This window comes from Borostomias antarcticus, assembly GCF_949987555.1.
Source record: "Borostomias antarcticus genome assembly, chromosome: 13".
Taxonomy (NCBI): Eukaryota; Metazoa; Chordata; class Actinopteri; order Stomiiformes; family Stomiidae; genus Borostomias; species Borostomias antarcticus.
The window spans coordinates 12,498,090-12,515,589 of NC_140246.1; the positions used below are offsets into that span (position 1 = coordinate 12,498,090).

The 17,500-nt window shown below is 48.4% G+C and overlaps 1 protein-coding gene across 1 annotated transcript in view; it reads left to right on the forward strand.

Annotated features, from left to right (window-relative positions):
- Positions 1–17,500, forward strand: part of dock4b (dedicator of cytokinesis 4b) — a gene marked incomplete at its 3' end in the record, with an annotated part of 98,894 nt that overhangs the window by 38,417 nt on the left and 42,977 nt on the right. The window contains exons 8-12 of the mRNA XM_084448214.1: positions 815–966; positions 8,345–8,426; positions 8,534–8,594; positions 9,211–9,343; positions 10,238–10,326. Coding sequence (XP_084304340.1) covers positions 815–966; positions 8,345–8,426; positions 8,534–8,594; positions 9,211–9,343; positions 10,238–10,326 — 517 coding nt within the window. The remainder of the gene's footprint in view (positions 1–814; positions 967–8,344; positions 8,427–8,533; positions 8,595–9,210; positions 9,344–10,237; positions 10,327–17,500) is intronic.

The window sequence follows — 17,500 nt, forward strand, 5'->3', positions numbered from 1 at the left end:
GAGTGAGAGAGATGGAGAGGGAGTGAGAGAGATGGAGAGGGAGGGAGTGAGAGAGATGGAGAGGGAGGGAGGGAGGGAGTGTTGGAGGGTCACAGGAGGGCAGGGTAGAGATGGAGAGAGAGGGGATGTGTGGAGGGAGTGCAGGGGCAGAGAGAAGGGGGTGTGTGTGAGTGATTGAAAGTGAGAGAGAGAGAGAGAGAGAGAGAGAGAGAGAGAGAGAGAGAGAGAGTAAGAGAGGCTCCTGAATATTTACTGAGACCAATTACATCCATGGAGTGGAAGCCTGACACGCGGCAAATAATATTCCTACTGTAGCACCTCCAGGGTCTCTCTGTGAGAGTACAGGGGCGACTGTAAGAAGAGCTCAACTACTGTACGCTTGAATCTGAATTCTCTACCTGCTGTCGTCACCGGTTCTCCACTTAACTGAGAGTGAAGCAGCACTAGGAGTGACAGAGTGGTTAAACCAAGTTCAAGGGGTACCTCTGAAAGTGAGAGCCCCCCTTTGATCCAGGGACCTCAACGGATAGTTACATACAGTAGGGATACTGTGGGGATACTTGTGGTTAATCAATCTTATCAGACATACAACTCTATACACAGCTTAATTGGTAGCCGGACAATCTCCCCATGATCAGAGGACAAATTCCACCGGCGACCACTGTAGTTGTGTGTGTAATTACTGGACCTCGAGGTCCAGTAATTATTATGAATTATTCGACTATTATTATATCGGGTTTGGTGCGACCTGGCTTGGTCGGTCTGTAGTATCTACATGTACAGCGCTTTGACCTTGTGACCCCTCCCACCGTAGATGGAGCACCGCCACCGCAAGAAGGAGACGCCGGCGCCCGCCAGCACGCACCACCTGTTCGTCCACATGAAGAGCCTGCTGAGCACCAACCTGGGGGAGGAGCTTGAGGTCTTCTTCCACATCTACGACGCGCGGGAGAACCGGCCCATCAGGTGCGACCGTCAATTAATCAATCGACCGATCGATCGGTTAGACCGTCAGGTGAGACTGACGCATCACTGTAGTTGGCTGCGTTCAAGATTCAAGATCAGTTGATTCACCATGTAATGTATATGGTTTACACATGCTAGGAATTTGACTAGGGTAATGGCATACACTATGGGGGTCTACATGTTAGTCTACACGAGTCAGTCTCTAAACCAGTGGTCTCAAACTCGCGGCCCGCGGGCCAATGCGAAATTCAAGTCGATCAAACGTGGGGTGAAATCCTGTTATTGTGCGCAGCGCGTGAGGTGAATGCTGCATACAGTCACTATCAATCCGCACGCAACTATGAACAATGAACGGAATGCAACTACCACCGAGAGGCTGTTTTCATGGTTAACTAACGTTAGGAACACAGACAGTTTCAAGAAATATGGACATTGCAGTATTTTTTGTGGAGTTCAACGGAAAAGGTACCTGCCTGATATGCAAGAACAAAGTCTCCGTTCTATAGGAATATAATGTAGAGAGCTATTCATTACCAACATGGAGAACAGTGTCATAGGGAGACGAGAGGAAAAAACGAGCCACACAGCTGAGAGGGCTAACGTCTCAGTCTTTCAAGATAAGTGTCTAGCAAGAAATAGAGTAGCTTACAAATGTATTCAAGTGTCTGGTAAGAAATGGAAACAAACTTGAACTTTAATAAATTCAAGTAGGCTTACAGGTCCAGGGCAGGCTTACAGTAGTGATGCATCTTGCAGCTAAAACAGAATAAAGTACAAATGTAGGCTATTCAAGATAAAATAAAAGTAGGGAAAAAAGATTTGCACCACTAACTGTTAAAATATATTAAAATGAATGGAAAATGGTTTAAATTTGCATGATGCAAATGTTAGTTATGGAATAGTATTGCAACATTTAGAGATTGAGTTGTGAGTCTAGTTATGGAAATGAAAAATTACATTTTCCGAAATATTGCACTCTCTTATAGTTAGTAGTAGCCTAGTTGAAGTTGACATTGAAGTGGCCCTCCTATGAGTTGACGATATCAGCAGTGGCCCCAAGCCAGTTTCAGTTTGAGACCCCTGCTCGAAACGCTGCGCTCAGCTACAGGGAGACTGTCGCTGAAAGTGGGTGGAAACAATTTGAGAGATTGAAAAAAAAAAAAAATGCATTGCAGAACCAATCCAACGTCTCTCAGCCGGTCCTAACGGGGCAGTGAAGGTTTTGTTTTGATTCTCCACTCCAGTTTGTTTGGAGGACATAAGGCGGGTCGTTCACCCTATTGGAGATGTAGGCTGCGTTCCCAATTGCATGCTTCTACTTTTTACTACCAGTACGTACTACAGCTGCCCCTAGAAAATACGTACTTTGCACTGAGTATACATCCAATTGCCAATTGGGACATACTACCTTGTCATAACTTTGCACCTTGAAATTTGACCATATCTGTCGCTGTCCATGAAGTGACATTCGTCCACAGCTGGGATTCATCAAAACGCCTCTGGTGCGACTCACACCTGTGACGTCATATCCGCTGACCACAGGATTGTGGGTCCGAATAGCCAGATTGTGCTGGCTTGCATACTGCAAAATACGCCCAGATATAGTTGGCTAACGACGACGTTCAATGGAGATGTCTCCAGACTTTCAGTGGCCGAGATCTCCAAAGTCTGGTATTGCGAGACTAGTGGTAGTTATGGATCATAGCCATCCAAACCACGTCCGTTTCTAATCCTTAAAACTGACTGTAACCCTGATATGAGCCAGAGGAGTGTTGCCCCTGTACGCCGGCCCCGGCCTCATCCCCGGCCTCATCCCCGGCCTCATCCCCAGCCTCATCCCAGCCTCATCCCAGCGTCACTGCTGACCACATCACTGCTCCGCTGGTCTGCTGCTCATGGGCGGCTGGCACTAAAAGGCACAACTGATAATTAAATAGAATGAATGGGGGCACACACACGTGCGCGCACACACACGTGCACGCACACAGACACACACGCACGCTACTTCTACTTCTGTCGAGGAAGGCTCTCTCTGGTTTCCTCTGAACAGCAGTCGGAGGGGTGTCGCAATTTGCGTGGGAAAGAGATTCCGTTTCATCTCTTGAGCGAGAAACATCAAAAAGGGGAAGGGAAAGAGAGAACCACGACTTCCTCTTGGCAGGGGGCGGGACGCCTCTACGCCAGGCGAACGGCAGCACAGAACAGCGTCGCCGAGGGAACCCAGGCTGACGGTGATCGTCTTTTTTCGCGGTCGAACGATCACCTCTGTGACATGGCGGCCGTTTCACGACGCCGGCCGAAGACCGGGCGCTCTGGACACGCCGGCTCGCGTCCCCCGGGCTGTCGGCGTGAGACGCCCGCCGGGCGGTTCGCCCGTTCCCCCCCTTAAACGTCTCCCGGATGAACGCGCACCGCGGGGAGTCTCGTTCGTTCTAGCGTTGTTATCGGAGCGGCCGTCGCGCGCGTTGGGCTGGGGCGTGATTTCGGAGGAGTACGTCGGCCCTGTGTGTAGACATGTCATTCTGTCCAGCTTCCCCTCCCAGTGGGTGACTAATATCACATGAGAGAGCAGCTATTTTTACCCCCCCGTCCCCGCCCCCCCCTCCCCGGTCCCGGCTGCATGCTGGATCGGCGCCGGCGGGACCCGGTGTTAAAAAAAAGAACAACCTAAGTGTGTGAGCCCCTCTCTCTCTCTCTCTCCCTCTCTCTCTCTTTCCCTCTCTCTCTCTCCTTCCAACTCTGCTCCCTCGTTAATTCGCACCTCTGAAGAACGTCGATAATGATGGGTAATTTCAGGAACTGTTCCAGCCGGCGCCTTTATCTTGAAGGGGGGCGATTAGCGACAGAATTGTGCCATTTGCTGCTCTCTCCCAAGCCCCTTTATAACACCACTACCTGTATGTTCTCCCTGGAACAGTGACTAATGCTTAATGAGCACTAGAGAGTGTCAGACTAGCTAATTGGACCCTCTCTATAACGGCGTGGTGTTATATTATATTATTACATATGTTGAGTACACTGTTGACATTGATCATTGTCATCATACAGTAGGTGAGCTCGCCACTCAGCTTCCTGAACTGTCTCCGGACCTACGGCGTTCAACACCATCCCCTACAGAGGCACCAGCGGATGACAGCCAGCGTTGAGCAGCTATACCGCATTCTTCACGGGGGGAGAGACTTCGGACGATCCATCCGCGCGCTCTGCTCGATTCTGCGATTCGATCGTCCGTTTCTCCGCAGGGCTTTTATCTGGTCACGGTCTCGGCTAATCGCGCCGCCGAGGTCTTTCAGCTCGCCCGGCGTTCGTCCGTCCGTCGAGGGGGTCTGCGGTGTCTCCAGATCTGTTTCCTCAGCGCAGGCTTATCTCCCCGCTGGTGCGGAGAGGGAGAATTTGCCGGTGGCAGCTCTTCAAGTGTAGTTCTCTCTACCTGGCACACAGCCAGACGTTTGTTTGGCGTTGGTGGGGGGGCTCTGGGGCCGGGCTCTAGGGCAGATGGAGTCGGGGGGAGGGGGGGGGGGGGGGGGGGGGTGATTGGTGGGGGTCAGACCTGTTCTTTTCCAGCCCTGAGAGACACCGTGGCCAACACCGGTCTTCTCTATTCAGACATGGCAGCTGCCTGTGTTTTTAATCAATCACTGTGCGCGCACACACACGCACACACACACACACACGCACACACACACCTGAACCTTCATTCCGTGTCATCTGCTGATGGGCTGGCTGGATGCTGGATAGTGTAGACCTGTTTTCTCTCATCACTGTGTAAGTGTGTGTGTGTGTGTGTGCGTGTGTGTGCAGACAGGCATGTGAGCAGGTATGTGTTTGACAAGTGACTGAAAGCTACCACTTTGTACTAAATAATTTTGCATGTGCGTGCGTGCGCGTCCGTGCGTGCGTGTCTACATGATGTACAGTACTGTATATATGCCCGTCTGTCAGTCAGTCTGATCTGTGTGTGTACAGTACTTATGCAGCCAGTCTGTTGAGGAGTGATTTCAGCTTCTCTTCTGTAACACCGTTCCCTTCGTCTTTCCAGTCGTTTCCACGCCTTCCGCCCATCTGTGTCTGTCTGTCTGTCGCCTGGTCCCCGGGGACGCCCAGAGAGCCAACCAGCACCTCCGTGAGCTGCGCTTTCTGGAGGGATGGAGGGTTATTTGATAACCATGGTGATAGGAAGCGATTGGTTCCCACTGGGGTGAATCAGTGGTCATATCACACCTGATCAACAGCCTACAGCCCTGTGTGTATGTGTGTGTGTGTGTGTGTGTGTGTGTGTGTGTGTGTGTGTGTGTGTGTGTGTCGTGTGTGTGTGTGTGTGTGTGTGTGTGTGTGTGTGTGTGTGTGTGTGTGTGTGTGTGTGTGTGTGTGTGTGTGTGAGAGAGTGTGCTCTTGCTCTGTGACCTGCGTGTGTGTGTGTGGGCGTATGTAAATTGGAGAGTGAGATTTCAACAATGCAGGGTTAATTACTATGTGTGTGTGTGTGACTCTCATGCTAAATTCATATGACTGTGTCAGTAGCCTAAGCAGCTAGCTGAGCAGGTTACCGTTCTACCCGTGTGTCATGGAACTGTGGCTGGACCCTTTCCTGGTAGGTTAGCTTTCCTGGCTAGCAGAGTAGGCTGCGGTAGTACTGTTCTGTGCTAGCGTGCTTTCAGTAGCTAGCGTGAACATGCCCAGGCTAGGGAAAATCACACCAGCTGGGGTGTTATACCTAGAAAAGCTATCGAGTAGGCTATTGAAGCATAGGCCTCTGTTGGTCCCTAGTTAGCTCAATATCACACCATATAGCAAATGCCACTATTAGTCGACTAAACATTTAAGCTAAATAGGACAGCCTCCTGTAGGATGGTTTTGTCTGTCTCGTCTCGCAGGGTGTTAGGAGCAGCTAGCCTGGCTCGTGTTATTAGAAGGTTTAGCTGACCCGTAACCTAACATTTCCCTACGCGATGTAACAACTTGGACCTGAACCTAACTATCTGCGTGTGTAAGACTCAGCCGCCTAGGGGGGCGTAGCTCTAGCTCACCAGCTGCCAGAAATCCAAGGTGAACGGCGGCGTTCTTCTCCTCTGTTCTCTGGCCAGCCCACACGCTCACGACGCTCTCCTCGCCCACACCGCTCCTCGTTTGTGCTCCGCTTAGTTGTGTTTTTATTTTGGTGGGTGCACCGAAGCCCCGAGCCCGATAAAGTAAATTCCTAAATGATGCCCAACTCTGTCCTTTCGTGATTCACAGGGTCTCTCTAATACCGGGTCTCTTGCCTAGACCGCCGGTAAAGACCGACTGCCATTGTCCTCTCCTGGCCTAAGTTATCTCCACTGGCATTTTTTTCCAGCTGAGGGCAGATGTGCTGATTTCAGCCCGAAACCACACCCCCTAATGTGATTATCAGCCTCTCCCTACCAATCCGCCTGTGTCAAACACCTTATCCCAACACAGGGATATCCTCCAAGTGTAAAAGTGTGCACTATACAAGCCTGTGTTGTTAGCATGGAGAGAGTTTGGCCCATTGCCTATGCGCTGGTGAATTACAAGGCTTCTGTCTGCTTATCGGACTATTGTGAAAGCCACCTAACTGGATTAGAGCGCTCCACAGCGGGGTAGGATGAAACACAGCAGAGGGACGCTGTGTCGTGTGTGTGTGTGTGTGTGTGTGTCGTGTGTGTGTGTGTGTGTGTGTGTGTGTGTGTGTGTGTGTGTGTGTGTGTGTGTGTGTGTGTGTGTGTGTGTGCGCGCCATCTAATTATCAGTGTGGTGCTTTCTGTGTGTGTGATAGTGATAGTGGATTTTAATGGTCTGGCATTTACACATTTCAACTCTTTTGAAATGTAATATCACTCCCAGCATAATACATTCTAGTTACTGTTCAGCAGAAAAAAAAGAGCTGCTCAGAAACGAATTGAAGCCTCGCGTAATTTCATACAGGACACGGGTCAGGCGCCTCAGCTGTGATCAGCTGACAGCCAGCTGAGCAATCATCTATTATCTGACCACAGCCCTCGTTCACAGCTAGGTGGTCTATTTAAACGACTTCCTGGTAGCCTACACTGCTCTCTGCTCTCGCATGATACGTCTTACCTGCTGGCAAGCTTGCCTCCGCCTCCCCTTCCTCCTCCCTCCTGATGATTGGGCGGTTCTGTCTCCGGGTGCGCCCGGTGGCCGATGTTCCGTGTTGCCGTACTGGGACTTGTGCGTGTTCATTGCTCTGTTGGCTATGTATCTTTTGCCCTCCCTAGGTACGTGCGTGTACCGGGTTGTACTGTAAGCTCCAGCTTGATTGATGTATTTTTTGTTGGGCCCGCTCTGTGTCCCCGTGGGGGGTTGGTAGCGCGCTCCCTGTTTTAGCTTGGCTTGCAGCTTGGCTAATCCAGGGAAGCATTTAGGGAGGAGCCATCAGCGCCAAATTTAACTGTATTCAATTTGTGGCAATAAATGGTTAATCAACCTCTGATGTGACTGTTCCTGAATGAATAAATTATTATTATAATATAAATACTGTATACATATACAGGTGCATCCCCAAAAAATAGAATATTGTGACAAAGTTGATTATTTTCTGTATTTTAATTCAAAAAGTGAAACTTTCATATATTCTAGATCCATTACACAAAGTGAAATATGTCAAGGCTTTTTTGTTTTAATCTTTATGATTGTATACAATACTTAGTTGGGGCTTCTTTTGCACAAATCACTGCATCAACGTGGAGCGTGCCATGGAGGCAATCAGCCTTGAAATATTTCACTTCATGTGTAATGAGTCTATAATATATGAAAGTTTCACTTTTTGATTTAAATTCCGGAAAATAATGAACTTTCCACAATATTCACATTTTCTGAGATGCACCTGTATACACCAGTTTTTATTAGTTTGTTGTGTTTGTTCACAGTCTGATATCAGGGTCAGTATGTACAGTATCTTTCCGAGAGAATATTTCCTGAATATTTCAAGATTTCCTCCATGCCGGTGTGGAGAAGAGAAACAGCATTGTCTGAGGATTGGCACGGTGTTCAGGGTGTGGTAGATGTTGCATCCAGGCCTGGGTTTTCCCTGGAGCTCCCAATCTCTCTGTTCTGTTCGTTGACTGGACCTCTGGCTGACATCCACTGCAGTAGTTGTAGCATATTGTTCTCCTGGGGGTGTGTTTTAGAAACCAGTCAACCGTTGATGTGCTGTAGAAACGTCTCATTTAAGTATGCTGTCAAAGTTTGGGAACACATCAGAAAACAGATCACGACGGTACACTTTAGATGACTAACTGAATCTTTCTTCCTTGTTCTGTCTCTTGTTCTCTCTCTCGCTCTCTCTCTCTCTCTCTCTCTCTCTCTCTCTCTCTCTCGCTCTCTCTTTCTCTCTCTCTCTCTCCTCCTCCTCCACCAGTGAGAGGTTCTTTGTGAAGCTGAATAAGAGTGGCGTGCCCAAGTCTCCAGAGAAGACGGAGAGACAGTGCACCCTCTTCGTGGTGAGTTCTGAACTCTTAACTGTTCTCCGTTGGACTCCACTGATCTCTGCTAATGTAACCTACAGAGAGACTAAACCTGGATATCTCTCCATGACGCGTCCAAACAGGATCTGGGGAGCAGCGACCTGAGGAAAGACGTCTATATAGTCGTCCACATCATAAGGATAGGTGAGAAGTCAACTCTTTGTTCCTGCTGAAGGGGTGTGGCGGTCCAGAGATGGACAAGTGTCCGCAGTAGGGCTGGGTTTAAAAAATCGATTCATCGATTCTGAATCAAATGATTCAGAATCGATTCATGAATCCCAAAATCAATCTTTTATTTAATGAATGAATTAATAAATGAAGGAATGAATAGTTCATTAATTCATTTAATGATTCATTCATTCATTCATTTTTGGAAATCAGTATCGATCCCCAGCCCTAGCATTGATGTGTTGCATAACTTGGCAGTCATGTAATTAAGGTTACAGCTAAAAAAAACAGGTTTTAGTAACACTAACCAAATTGATATTGAATCGAATTGAATCGTGAAAATCAATTCTGAACCTTGTGAATCGGAATCGAATCGATTCTTGAAATTTGAATCGATACCCAGCCCTAGTCCGCAGCGAGGACGGTCCCCCGGGGGAGAGGGACAGCGTAGTGCGTCTTATTTTGTTAGAACCGTCTTTTCTATTCACTTGTGTTTCTATCTGATCTGTCCTCTAGCCTTCAGAATGGGCGCAGCGCTGCGTTTTATTTGTGTTGACCTAACACATGTTTTTCGGGGTGGGGTGGGGTCCAGGGCGGATGGGGGCAGGGGAGAAGAAGAACCTGTCCACCGTCCAGTACCGGCGTCCGTTCGGCTGCGCCGTGGTCAGCATCGCTGACCTCCTCACCGCCGACTCCAAGGACGACCACACGCTCAAGGTTTACGCGTGAGTCTCCGTGATAAACCAACGGGGGGCTCTGTGACTGACCCCTGACCCCTTGGAATGCTAGATTTATGATGCCATAAACCAGATTGGAGCTGCCGTAGCGCCTTAGAATGCTTTTCTAGATCTGGCAGGGCTGGATAAACAGAAGCAAGTGGTGTTTTTTTTATAGAAGTGGTCGGGTGGAGTTGACTGTGTCTAATACACTCTTCACACACTTTCATTCGCACCACTCAGTCACGGTCAAACATGACTCAGTGCTGTTATGGGCTGATACAGGCTTTTACACGATCCAGCTGTTCCATAGCGACACCGTCTCACTGACACAGACACTGTAGATATGGCTGCTACTGTAATATAATAATAATAACAACTTTATTTGTATAGCACCTTTCATACAAATACATGCAGCTCAAAGCACTGTAGGTTTATAAGCACCATACTGTTCTATTCAAACAGATGTCCAGAGACTTTCTGACCAGTCCCCCAGTAGAAAAGGCCAGTATTGCCACAGTAACGGTTTGACCTAGATCTCTGCCGGACCAGGCCAGACAAACCGATTTAGCACAGAGAAAGTCTCCCTCGGACATTCCAGGGAGATTGGCTGGATTAGAATAGAAACACTCTATTGTTTCTGGAGCGGATTAACATGCATAGATACCGTGTAATGATATGATGACGTTTAAACGTGAGCCGTTCAGCTACGGCTTTGAACATCAACTGCTTCCATTACGACGACTGATCCCGTGTTTTGCATAGACCGTTTTTACAGTGGGTTATGTGTACTGTACTTTATATGGCCTGGATTAAAGGTGACACGTTGCACATTTTTCTGTGTGTCCTGTTCCAGATATAGGTTGACTTTTGGGTTGTGTGTGTGTGTGTTTTCTGTTGCAGTTGTAACACTGAGAGTGAATGGTACCAGATTCATGAGAATATCATACGGAAGGTCAACTCTAGATACAACTTGTCTGGTTCCAACACGGGTGAGCAACACACACCTCACACACCTCACACCTCACACACACCACACACACCTCACACACCTCACACACCACACACACCTGACACACCTCACACACACCTCACACCTCACACACACCTCACACACCACACACACCTCACACACCTCACACCTCACACACACCTCACACACCACACACACCTCACACACACCTCACACCTCACAAACCTCACACACCACACACACCTCGCACACACCTCACACACCACACACACCTCACACCTCACACCTCACACACACCTCACACACCACACACACCTCACACACCACACACACCTCACACACCTCACATACACCACACACCTCACACACACCTCACACACCACAGACACCTCACACCTCACACACCTCACACTTCACACACCTCACACACCTCCTACACCTCACACCTCACATACCACACACACCTCACACCTCACACACCTCACACACCACACACAGTTCACACACCTTACACACCTCACACACCTCACACACCTCACCACATCTCACACACTTCACACTGTCTCCAGCCTCGGTCAGATACCCGGGCATCTTTCTCCACACACAGTAACCTCATCACAGTTCACTAACCTGACCTGACCAGCCCCATTCATCTGTTCACTGGGTCTTAGCAGGTGAGCCTTAGCCGGTTCGGTGGTCATGGTTTGGATTGGGACTAGGAAAAAAAACGCTCAACAGTTTCAGACAGTTTATCCGATACAGTCAGGGGGAAACAAGCCATTAAAGCTCATGAATCATTAAATGTCATTCTGCTCATTGGTAATTAATGAGTGAGCCACTGTGGGTGATCCAAATCTCCCATTTCTTCAACTCATTAGGAAGCTGGTAGTCACAGACACAAGCCTCCGCATTAGTCTGGCTGTAGAAACAACACATTTCAGCTTGTGTTGTATTCCGAAAAAAAGATGTTAAGTTAGTTAAAACCACATTAGGTTTGTTTGTTTGGTCAGTTGTTTCCAGTCATCTGGATTACTGAGCTTGTGTCTGGGCTGTTCCGAACATCCAGCTCAGTCCATGGCAGCCTCCCCGGCAGGCCTCAGTGGCCCAGAATGCACCAGGCCGGTATAAATAGCTAGATCATCTATTTAAGACAAACCTCAGCAATTCACCATAGCAACAAGTTGCTGAGGATTAGAAGGCAGGCTTTCACAAGGATGAACAGTTCATAGGTCTGACTGTTGGAGGAGGCTTGTATAAACTATGCAGACCTGATACCTGTAACAGTAGGCATTTTTAAACAGAGCTTCCACAAATTTGCTGCAAATAGGTCCCGCAATGGAACATCAATATCTGCGCTCGGCCCATTTAGATAGAGATGTAATATTTCCGTGGCAGCTCTTGGTTTAGATAGCATTCCCCCCCTCCGCATTTAAAAGAGGAGTGAACAATCAGCAGTTCTTCAGTAGTCTTCCGTGTTGGCGGAACATACCATTCAGACGAAAAGGGGAGTCGGGCCGTTGCGGGAATATCACGACCTCAAAAGACGGAACGAAAGGGAGGAGAATCTGTTACACCAATCCGTGTCTGTTCAATTTAGACCAATGGCGAAACGTACGATTGGCGCAAGTACTACGTCTTAACAAGTCTGTCTGAATGGCCCTAGTGTGTGAGGTGTGTGTGCGTGTGCGTGTGCGTGTGTGTGTGTGTGCGCGCGCGCGCGCTCGTGTGTGTGTGCAACTGTGTGTGCTGGCGTGAGTGAGTGTGGTTATAATTAGATGGATAATTCATTAACGGAGGTCCTTTTCTTGGCGAGAGTCATCTCTCCATTCATTCAGCATGTTAGCACCGGCCATGTTGACTGGGTGTTTTTCTCCGAGTCCTCACACCAGAACCAAGAACTGAGAACAGAGAACAGTCGGATTAAATAATTTCCATACAGAGTCAGTCTCTGAGGCAGATCTGCAGGGCTTCTGCATTCCCTCGAAAAACCAGTAATTCCATGAGGTGCACAAGTCTTGGATGTTTCGTAGTTTTTTATTTCATTTTAAATAATTCTCGAATCAAGAGAGAAAGACAGAGAGAGCAAGAGAGAGCGTGTGTGTGTGTGTGTGTGTGTGTGCGCGTGTGTGCATGCATGCGTGTGTGGGTGGGTGATGGAGAGATGAGAGAGAGAGCGAGAAAGTGAAGGAACACATCAATTATGATGATTGACACAAAGTAATTTAGCATACCTCAGGAACCGCGCCACTTTATATGCAGTTCTTGCTGGGCTGCGAGTTGATAACAATAACAAAAGCACCCCCCCCCCCCCCCCCCCCCCGCTCCAAGAGATGGCGGCATCCGAGTTTCTCAATCAGAAAAGTCAAATTAAGGGCGGCACGTAGCTCAGGAGGCAGAGAGGTCGGCTGGGGATCGCAAGGTCCCTGGTTCGATCCCAGCCTCAGGAGTGTGCAGAAGTGTCCTCGAGCAAGACACTGAACCCCACACTGAACCCCACAGACACTGAACCCCACACTGAACCCCACAGACACTGAACCCCACACTGAACCCCACAGACACTGAACCCCACACTGAACCCCACAGACACTGAACCCCACAGACACTGAACCCCACACTGAACCCCACAGACACTGAACCCTACAGACACTGAACCCCACAACCCTCACGTGCAGCTCAGAAGTCCCCTCCCAGCAAGGAGGTCTCCGGGCCTTTTTGTGCGGAGTTTGCATGTTCTCCCCGTGTTCTCAAGGGTTTCCCCCATAAAGAGATCAATAGAACAGATCGCTAACGCTGTCCGTCCCTGGTGAAGACGGACAGGAGGACTTGGTTGGTCCCCGGCTGCCCACTGGCTGCTCCTGGCTGCCCTTGGGGGAAGGACGTCAGGATGGGTTAAGAGCAGAGAGGAGTTTCTCGGTGGATGCTCCATTTGTGTGTGTGTGTGTGTGTGTGTGTGTGTGTGTGTGTGTGTGTGTGTGTGTGTGTGTGTGTGTGTGTGTGTCTGTGCGTGCGCGCGTGTGTGTGTGTGTGTGTGTGTGTGTGTGTGTGTGTGCGTGTGTGTGTTTCACCACCTACACCGTGTGATGTGCCGCCTCTCACCGCGTGACAAATAAACATGTTTGTTGTTGTTTGTTAACTGCGATAAAAGTGAACCTGGGCATTGGATAGGAAACAATCATCCTATGCAGTGATATACATTCACCTGTGTTTTCTTCAGCTAGTTCCTGACGGTGAATCAAACAGCCATAATATTGACGATGAACCTCCTGCATCATCGTTATCAGAGGCTGAAGCCGGTAGTCTGTTGTGCAGCCGGTTGGCGGTTGATCTGGGCCCCGAAGTCGATTCCAGCTTGGGGCCCCCTGAACCCTGGAGCCGGCCCTGTGTGTATCAGGTGCAGAGTAATACTAAACGTCAGACGTCAGGCTGGATAAGAGGTACAGTAAGATGTAAACTGTGTGTTAAGTGGCGAGGAGCATGGTACTGATACTGTGTCTATATGGCTGTCAGGATTCTGTGGAAGAGATTGTTCTGGTCTGTGATAGGCTGAGATTGATGATGATGGAAGAGATTGCTCTTGTCTGGGATTGGCTGAGCTTTATTTAGCTGGGACTGAGGGTAACCATGCAGATGATGAAGCCTTGACAACGCAACGGACGGTTGCGCACCAGACTTCGCCATTCTGGCAGTTACATAAGATGATGCAGACCTTCATGCATCACTGTTGAGAAGGGAGGCAGGCCTGTACTTTTAGTGGATTTTGGCCAAGCTGTTGTCGGACACGTAGTTTGAAATCGGTCATGTACTGCAGTGTGGTCAGGGTTGGCGTGTCACGCTCGTGCACGCACACACACACACACAGATGATTAATGGGGAGTTTATGTTTCTGCCGTGATTAAACTATTCTAAAGTGGTCGATGCGTCTGAGGGCAGTGGGGGTGGTGTTTATCAGCTAGAGCAATAGTAGCCATTGAATAGCTGCCATGTGTGAGTCATCGATCGCACTGGGCTAGACTCACCGCTCCCTTCAAATAATGAAACGGAGCAGTTGAAACCGCTACACACAGTAGAGCTGGCTTCCTTTCAACTCGACGGGGAATTCAATGTATGAATGTATCATATGCATTAGTAGGGCGATATATACCACAGTGCTATTCACAGAGTAAGCTAAATTCCCCGTCTAAATTCTCCCCTAAATTCATTAGGATATGATTCTGAAAAAAAAAACACTAGTTAACAGTGCTCGCTCTCTCTTTCTCTCTCTCTCTCTCTCTCTCTCTCTCTCTCTCTCTCTCTCTCTCTCTCTCTCTCTCTCTCTCTCTCTCTCTCCATGTGCTTCATGGTTCTCCCATGGTTGCTGTGGAGTAAGAACCTTTATAAGAACTTGAGGAGATCTCTTCTTTATTTTGAGGAGGTAGAGAATAACAACTTCTGCTGTGAAGAAGTACTGGTTTACCAAAATCTCTACGAAACAGGAACTTTCAGTAGAATCCAAACCACCTAAAAGCTTAAATCCACCACCACTAAATCTCGATACATTACAACTTCTCCACTCCTTCCAGGAATCGGTAAAGACTAGTTCCCATTAAAGCAGAGGCTGTTTAGGGCTGTTTAAGGTTAGGGTTTACCGGTGAATGGCCCGTTAATATAATTACACTACATCTCTGTCTGTCAGTTTAACCAGCCGACCTCTAACCGCCACCATTACACCTGGGACCCAAGGACATTTTTACTCGGCTACACTCACCCCACACCACTGGGCACCCGGGTCACGGCACCAATGTAACCCATGTGAAAGGCTTGCCCAGGGCGGGATTCGATACCACGCTTCTACGAGCTCTCCCGCTTGTGAGTCGGACACACTAAATGTTGTCGTCAAGAGGAACGTCCCACTTGGAGAGACTGTTAGTGCTCCTTTAACCTCTAACCGCCATCATTATACTTTGGACTCAAGGACATTTTTACTTGGTTACTTCAGCGTTGATGGGAACTAACCATTTCCTTTAGGAATCCCCCTCAGTTATTCCATTTGCCTTGTTTCCTGTAGTGATGCATGGTGGGTAGGGTTAGTTCAGCAGCATATCAGACTCAATGTGGTGATGTAGTACCTTGCATAATTAAAGGCTTTTCAATTCATTAAGCTTCACTGTCAGGGGAACAATTAAAATGGAGTGATGGTGTGTGGTTGCTGGGCCTTTCTTTCTGTCTGTGTGTGTGTGTGTGTGTGTGTGTGTGTGTGTGTGTGTGTGTGTGTGTGTGTGTACAGTATGCGTGTTTGTCTGAGTGTTTGAGTGAGTGTGTATGTGTGTGTGTGTGTGGTGAGAGCCCCTGCTGTGTGTGTGTGTGTGTGTGTGTTTTCCTCCCAGTGAGCTGCCCTGCTCCTGGCTTCTCTCCAGGAGGCTGCTATTAACAGCCAATTAGACAGGGAGAGATGCTGCTCTGCCCTTCTCACTGAGGCTGAGTGATCTGGGAGGGGTGGAGGGGTGTGGGGGGGTGTGGATGGGGGTGGGGGGGGGTGGATGGGGGCAGTGGCGCCGGCAGGATTCTATTTCAATGTACTCACAGACAGCAAAATTCAGGTTCCCTCCAGGCCTCAATATTCCATTATTGGTTTGGTAGGGTAGGCTACATATGTCTGCACATATTCAGTCCAAGAGCTGATGACTAGTAGTCACGTAGATGTATTTTGCATGTTAGAACTTTTGATGCACGAGCACGTTGATTTTTGAGAGGCTGTATGGAATAGACAGCCTTTATTACCAAGTCTTTCTCGTTCAAGCAGGCTACATATTCGTACCTTCAGTGGCATTTTTCGTTTTTCTGCGCTCTATTATTTATTTATATATTTATTATTATTTATTTATTAATTTCCGTGTAGAGAAATTGAACATTTATTTATTGTTCTGAATGGATGAACATTCCATTGAACTGTCTAAAGAAAACATGCGAGTTGCAGCTCTCTGCTGGACATGCCATTGATGTTGACTTTGATATGAACACATTTATTAATAAAGATACTTCATGTAGTCCTACATTTGACATGTTATAAGAAATAAAGTTGTTTTAACTCTCCCGGACACGTTTCGTATCGATGCCACAAGCAACAGCATACTCGACCCTAATGACGAGTTTGATCAATCATTTTAAACGTGTATCCCAAGTAGGCTATTATGCACATTTTGCGTGCAGTCTGGGTAGGTTATGCAGGCAATATATATTTGTTACAAATACAACAAATAGGGCTAGGCCATATACATATAGGCCTACCGAGACTGAGATAGGCCTTAGGAGTGAAAAATGCGGGGGTGAGCAAGAGAGATTAGGCTTAATAATAAATGTTTGTTGTTTTGCATAAACATTACTGTTCTGGGTTTGATGACTGATGTATTTTGCGTTACCTGGTGCATTTAAAATACTCTTTCAGCTTCTCATCTCCCTTTGCACGATATTCCAGAAGCGTCTGAAAATTACTGCGCTCATCTGTGTGGCCCCGAATGGGTAGGCTATGTTTTGCTGTCCACAAACAGAAATTAGCTCAATGACTGCTTTCAGTCCATATTTGTTGCGCTCTACTGCTTGTTGGTGTGAGCAATCTAACTTTGAATAGATAGACTGGCTCTTCCCCAAAGCAACATCGACAAATTCACCTGCGCACAGTTGGGCACTATGGTGAGCTGGTGTTGCCAAGTGTCTCGAAACTATTTTCTTTGCATTACTCCAGTCAGTAAGTGGCTTCGTTCTCAGAATCGTGTCTCCTGAGGAGAAAAGCATGCAAGCCAAGGGTGGGGTGGAGGGGTGTGGGGGGGGGGGGGGGGGGGGTAGAGAAGGAGTCAGAGAGAGATGGAGAGGGAGGGAGAGAGATGGAGAGGGAGGGAGAGGGAGATGGAGAGGGAGAGGGAGAGGGAGTGAGAGAGAGATGGAGATGGAGAGGGAGTGAGAGAGAGATGGAGAGGGAGGGAGAGAGATGGAGAGGGAGTGAGAGAGATGGAGAGGGAGTGAGAGAGATGGAGAGGGAGGGAGAGAGAGATGGAGTGGGAGGGAGAGAGAGATGGAGAGGGAGTGAGAGAGAGATGGAGAGGGAGTGAGAGAGAGATGGAGAGGGAGTGAGAGAGAGATGGAGATGGAGAGGGAGGGAGAGAGATGGAGAGGGAGTGAGAGAGATGGAGAGGGAGGGAGAGAGAGATGGAGAGGGAGGG